General features: G+C 40.6%; 1 protein-coding gene across 2 annotated transcripts; it reads left to right on the top strand.

Moving 5' to 3' along the window:
- Positions 1-1,621: 1,621 nt before the first annotated feature.
- Positions 1,622-6,136, top strand: otpb (orthopedia homeobox b). Of its 2 annotated transcripts, none has more exons than XM_072664723.1 (3): positions 1,622-1,757; positions 2,158-2,561; positions 4,373-6,136. In XM_072664723.1, the coding sequence occupies exons 1-3, from the start codon at positions 1,721-1,723 to the stop codon at positions 4,892-4,894; spliced, it is 963 nt and encodes a 320-aa protein (XP_072520824.1). In that variant the 5' UTR covers positions 1,622-1,720; the 3' UTR covers positions 4,895-6,136. The 2 variants fall into 2 exon arrangements, with proteins under 2 accessions (XP_072520824.1, XP_072520823.1); XM_072664722.1 differs by having other exon boundaries at positions 1,622-1,796.
- The last annotated feature ends 201 nt before the right edge of the window (positions 6,137-6,337 follow it).

The following is a 6,337-nucleotide window of genomic DNA, read 5'->3' as shown; positions in this document are numbered from 1 at the left end:
GAAGACTGTGAATAATAATAATAACAATAACAATAACAATAATAATAATAATAATAATAATAATAAATATGTTATTATTGTTAGTAGTATTGTTATTGTATGTTATTAGCTTAATGCTGAATTTAAAGTCGTGCATTTAGACAGAATTGCTCTGTGCTTCTTTAATTTAGAATAAAATGGAAAATAATAATATTAAAAATAAAGGGAAATGGATACAAATAAATACAAATACAATTAAGAAAAAATATTTTGTACTTTTATTTTTGATCATTTGTCTATAAAAATGATCCAACACATCCCCATACCCTTATTAAAAGCATGCATTTTTTCTTTTTTTCTTTCTTTTTTTTTAAAGCGTGTTCAGTTTGTGTCGCTCGCCTTTTAAAGCTATAATCTATTACTATTGTAACGCGTGAAAAAAATCACTAACCCTTAGATGCTCCAGCTGTAGCTTCTGAATGGACTCCAGTTTGTGGTTTATTGACGCTCGAGATATATCCCGTTCACTCCGGACTGGTTTCAAGCTCACCGGCGGCCCATCGGCGCTGTGATCACACACACACACACACACACACACCGAGAAAAGACAGCCTCGGCTCGGTCATAAGACTGATCACAGAGGGTGTGTTGTGTAGCGAAGGTACCGAGAAACCTCCATTGAACGCCATTCGGCTGAACGGAGGCTTGTGCGTACAATCATGCAACAAACAGCATCCAGTGCAGCACCAATTTCCTAACGGGCCAAAAGAGGAGTTCATTTATTGGGCTAAACTGCCCAGTTTCCTTTAAATGAAATCCTCCAGTTTAAATGAAATAAATCAAATTAATTGCACCAGTGCTGATGATGACATGTTGACACACACACACACATACGCACACACTAAAGCAACATTTCAGAAAATGTCTGTGTCCAAAATAAACTGCCCGAGCCATTCGCACGAGCGCAGTGTGTATTCACAGCCTCATAACAACACACTGATCTCGCGGCAAAGATCAGATTTGGCACTAACTGCCTCAAGTGTTTAATGGCCTCGAAAATGACTAGTTGGAAATGGACTTTGGATGTGTGCTTAGCTGCCTCAAAGACTTAATCTCGCTCGTGATGGATGTGTTCTCCTCAAATAGCCAAATCCTGCAGGCCTAAAGAACCTGAAAGTAATAAAACTCAAAGCAAAACCCTCAAAATTCCTAGTTGTTTTTCTTTCCCTTGGCGTGGAAATGTTGTTCCCCCCAGCACGACAGAAAGCAGCAGTGCTCTTCATGACTTTACCCTCTCTTTGTAGCCTTTTAGGTTGACTTTTAGTTTTTGCTGAAGCTTGGTGTGAGGGCTAAACGCACTGTATAACATTTTTCTAGCAGAAGTAGATTTATTATAAACTGTTTGTGTGCTATGATTATGAAGTCATTTATTGCCTATAATAAGGGGCTGATACAATAAATCAGCCGCGCTATTAAGGAGACAGTAATTGCAGATGGAGCTGCTTTGTGGATGCCTGGTGGTTGGTTGCGGCCATTTCCAGGCTTCAAGCTCTGATTGGCTCTCATCTGAGGAAGCTCATGGGTTCATCCAACTATTAAGCGCCTCCCTGTCTCTCTAAAGAACATTATAATGCTGGGAGCCTCCTTTTTTTAAGCACACGGCGAATTTTTCTTCATTTGCCCACTATATGCTTTTTAAAGGGAGTTAAAAGTTTTTTAGGGCTAGCAGGAGCGCTGCGCCATGCTCTCTCACGCCGACCTCCTGGATGCTCGCCTCGGTGAGTTATCGCCACCCAACTCCGGTCTCCAGCTCCACTGTAAGCTAGAGGAACTTTCAATCTATACAATTATGAATTGATGTGGACTTAATTCGTAATCTAATTTTCAGCTCTAAACGACTTGATATTGTAATTCATTATCTGCTGAATTAATTACATCTAGCTCGTTTCATCAACCTGTCTAAATATTGATAGAATGCAATCATGACTTAACGATGGGATGGAGTTTGAACTTTGTTGGTTTAGACAGGTTGAAGAAGATCCTAGTATAAGCGTAGTTCAACGCTAAAACTTGAGTGTGTGTATGTTTCCTTGTTGCTGATGCTGGAACTGACTAGATGTTTGCAGGTTTTCTCGTCAGATGGAAAAGCTTAATTCCTGTCGCCCCATGTTCTCGCAGGGATGAAGGATGCCGCAGCAGAGCTGCTCGGCCACCGGGACGCTTTAAAGTGCAGGCTCGGCACCGCGGACGGCGGTCATCCGGGCGACCTGAGTACCGGCGCGGTCGACGCGGTCGAGGGGACCACCCTGCTCCCCGGGGAAGACATAAACAATGGCGGATCAAACCCCAACGGCATGCAGCAAGTCGGCTCCAAAGAGCAGGACAAACAGCAGCAGCAGCAACAGCAGAGCTCGGCTCAGGGTGGCGGACAGCAGAGCCAGAAACAGAAACGACACAGGACCCGCTTTACTCCGGCGCAGCTTAACGAACTGGAGAGGAGCTTTGCAAAAACCCATTATCCGGACATCTTCATGAGGGAGGAACTGGCGCTCAGGATCGGATTAACCGAGTCCCGCGTGCAGGTGAGACCAAACAAAAAGCCGGATAGTTCTGTTTGACAGCAGGGAATTCAAATTCGTTATTAGCTACTGTGCACTTTAGAGTTGCCTGTTTATTAAAACCCACATGTAAAAAGTCAAATAAACAACAAACAAAACTTTATTACGATGACGTTACAAACGCGTATTATTATTATTATTATTATTATTATAACAGATCACATTGGCGTACTTGGCTGACTAAACAAACAAAAAAAGGTCCACAAAAAGGGAAAATTGTATTTTCACAGTAGGCTTGTATCAAATCGAATAAGCCATCGTAAATGTACTGACGTTGTCCCTGGTGCTGACTTACTGACCCTCTTTATTAGGCATATATATATATATATAGTATTACCTTTCTTTGTTTATATTTATTGTTTCGTTTTATTATCCCTGAAATGTTACACGGCATATATATATATATATATATATATATATATATATATATATATATATATATATATATATATATATATATATATATATATATATATATTAATATACAATAAAATATTCACTGAATGTTAGTTTTAATTTCACCCAACTTTACGCTCATTTTAATAATTAACCGAATCATCATCATCCAAACATTGCATTAGCCGTAACGACCCGGGATCGTTCTCATATAAAGTCAGAACGAAGCTAATTATTCAATAAATGATGCTGCGCGATCCATTCTGCTGAACGCATCATCATCATCATTTGTCAAAGCAAACAGCTCAGTCGTTTAAATAACAAACCCTATTTTCTACCAAAGAAAGAAGAAAATAGATGTTCAAAATAACGGGCGCGTTATGATATATTCATTCTCAGTCCAGGTGATGAAGTACCGAGGCCAGCCAACCATTTATCTCTTGGAATGGCCTTTCATCCATAACGGCTTCATCCCAGCCAAGCCGCCAAACATTACTCTCCAGCTTTTCAGAAGAAGCCGTGTTTCTGTCCAGGACCAACTTTTATAATTCTGGAATTTAATTTGCGCTCTAAAGATTTGTAGTAATTATAACCGGGGTTATAGTTTAGAAACATGTTTGCAAACACTGAAGAGCTTTAGAGCAAAGTACGGAGCATTAATCTGTCAAAACAGACCAGATACGGACATATTTCAAATGAGAGAATTGGGGAAATAATGTAAAAAAAAAAAATTAAAAAAAAGACAAAAAATATTTTGTTTTTATTTTAGTCTTGGTCTGTAAATAGAACTGCCAAAATGTCAGCGCTTTTAAATATTTAAGAGGTTAAGATGTTAATACTCTTTTTAAAAATATAAAATTTGATATAAAAAAACTCGCATCTCTAACACAATAGCTTTACATAAGAAAGCAAACACTCTTCTTAATTTTCAATGGTAGCCAATGCAAAAAGATTTTATACATTTCAAGTAATTTGGAGCATTTCTATTAAACTATTCATCATGACATTTTGACACAATGTATAAGAACAGTGAAAATGGGGGGAAAGGGGTTCTGCTATATAAAAACGTTTAAAGAAATGAACAGATTCAGTGTACTTTTGGCAAGTTTGTTTTTGGTAGGATAGCATGTTGACAAAAATAACTGAGTCTTTTAACGTAACCTAGACGGTCTTAAACTCGATCACACGGTGACCACGAGCTTCACCTAACGGGGCAGAAATCATACAGAAAAAGAGGTCTTAGAGAAAAAAAAGAAAAAAAGAAAAATTGCTATTTAATAAGTTAACGGAGTGTAAAATGTATTTGTGTTTTGTTCAATGAACTTAACACATGAAACAGTCAGTTTTTCTTAATCTTAATCCATCGCGACTGTCTTCAGGTCTGGTTCCAGAACCGCCGCGCCAAATGGAAGAAACGCAAGAAGACCACCAACGTGTTCCGCGCTCCAGGCACGCTGTTACCCACCCACAGCCTGCCGCAGTTCCCGTCCGCCGCGGCCGCTGCCGCCGCCATGGGGGACGGTCTGTGCTCCTTCCACGCCAACGACACGCGTTGGGCGGCGGCCGGCATGCCCGGGGTCTCCCAGCTGCAGCTGCCGCCCTCTCTGGGCCGCCAGCAGGCCATGGCGCAGTCGCTGTCGCAGTGCAGCCTGGGAGCCGGGCCGCCCCCAAACTCCATGGGCCTTTCCAACAGCTTACAGTCCAACGGTTCCGGGCTGCAGTCGCACCTGTACCAGCCCACCTTCCCCGGCATGGTGCCCGCCTCCCTCTCCGGTCCGACCAACGTGAGCGGCTCGCCCCAGCTGTGCAGCTCGCCGGACAGTGACGTGTGGAGAGGGACCAGTATCGCGTCACTGCGCCGCAAAGCGCTCGAGCACACGGTGTCCATGAGCTTCACCTAACGGGACAGAAATCATACAGAAAAGAGGTCCTCGGGAAAAAAAGAGAAAAAAGAAAAGAAAAAAAATAAGAAAGTCCCCACCGAGTAGTTCACCAACAGTCGAGGAGCACTCAGGAGCTAAGGGTGGGCTAACTATGGGGAATTACAATTGGCAGCCTTAAAGGGAAAATGGAAAGTGGAAATTTCAGCAAAATCCTGACTTTGTTTGCACAACTGTAAAAACAGATTTGTTGTTTTAACTTTTTTTTAAGTGTGACCTGGCAACCTTAAAATATTTAAAAGTTATTCAACTTTTAAAAGAAAGTTAACAAACCAACAAACTGAGTGTTAGCTTATTATTTGCTCAACAAAATCAAATCACAATTCTAAGGCAGACAGGTGAACTTACACTTTAAGTTAAAATTTCAAACCTTTTTTTACAGTGAGTTCTTGTTTTAACATGGCTGGTTTTGGTATTCTGGGCCATCTGGAAAAAATAGTAAATTCCTGTGCAACTATCAACTGTAGTCTTTTCAAAATAGCCAGACTTCCCTCTGTATGGAAGTTGAATTGCTTTTTATTTAGTTGGACAGTGAATTCAACAATACCTTCATAACTGAGGCCCAATGACAGGTATGTCCCTTACAACCAGATGGCCTATAACACCACCATCCACCCTATCTTCATTAATGTTTTGGAGAATTTCTGGTCACTTGTGTACTTTGCTCTTAATGTTTATTTATTTATTTACTTATTTATTCATACATATTTATTTATTTCCCTTCTTGCTGCTGTTCCTTCTTTGTAAAAGAATAGCATCGCATCCAGTATTTTATTGATCTGAACATTGAGGTTGATATCAGTTCAAGGCAGCCACGTGTACTGCATGCCATGATTGGTTTGAAGCATGGGGCACATGTGGGTTGGTTCTCATCGTTTTGTACAGGCGAGTAAGATGTATTATGAGCAGGTTCTCCAAGAATCCGGTTCAGCTGCATGTCCATTGGCGAGGAGCACCGAGGGGAGTTTACATAAAGCAAAATGAACTTGAATAGGCTGTTTGTGTAGATAAAAAAAGCATTCTTGTTACCTGCTGGTCTGTTTGTGATATGTTTTGACTTACTGTATGTGCTTATTACTGACGTGTTTTTTGGTTTTCTTTCCTTTTCTTAAACGTTATCCTTACCAAAATGCAACACACCTGGGCAGGTTTATATCAATTTATTGTAAATGGGTGAATAAAATCATTTTCAGTAACGTCCAACATGAGAATGGTCCATCATTGCATTGAGGGGCGTATGACTGTTGTAGAAAAATGAATGTGAATGTCAATCAAGGACAAAAATATCCTTCCTCAGCTGATGGAGAGAGCATAACATCCTCAGCAGTAATTTTCAGGGAGGTGCAATGGGAGAAAATGTTTCTATTACTGGATCAGTTGACTGTGCATCTTCAGGCACATCCT

The sequence above is a fragment of the Salminus brasiliensis genome, chromosome 20, assembly GCF_030463535.1.
Source record: "Salminus brasiliensis chromosome 20, fSalBra1.hap2, whole genome shotgun sequence".
Lineage (NCBI taxonomy): Eukaryota > Metazoa > Chordata > Actinopteri > Characiformes > Bryconidae > Salminus > Salminus brasiliensis.
Note: the sequence above shows the minus strand (reverse complement) of the source record. Positions and strands in the feature narration are given on the sequence as shown.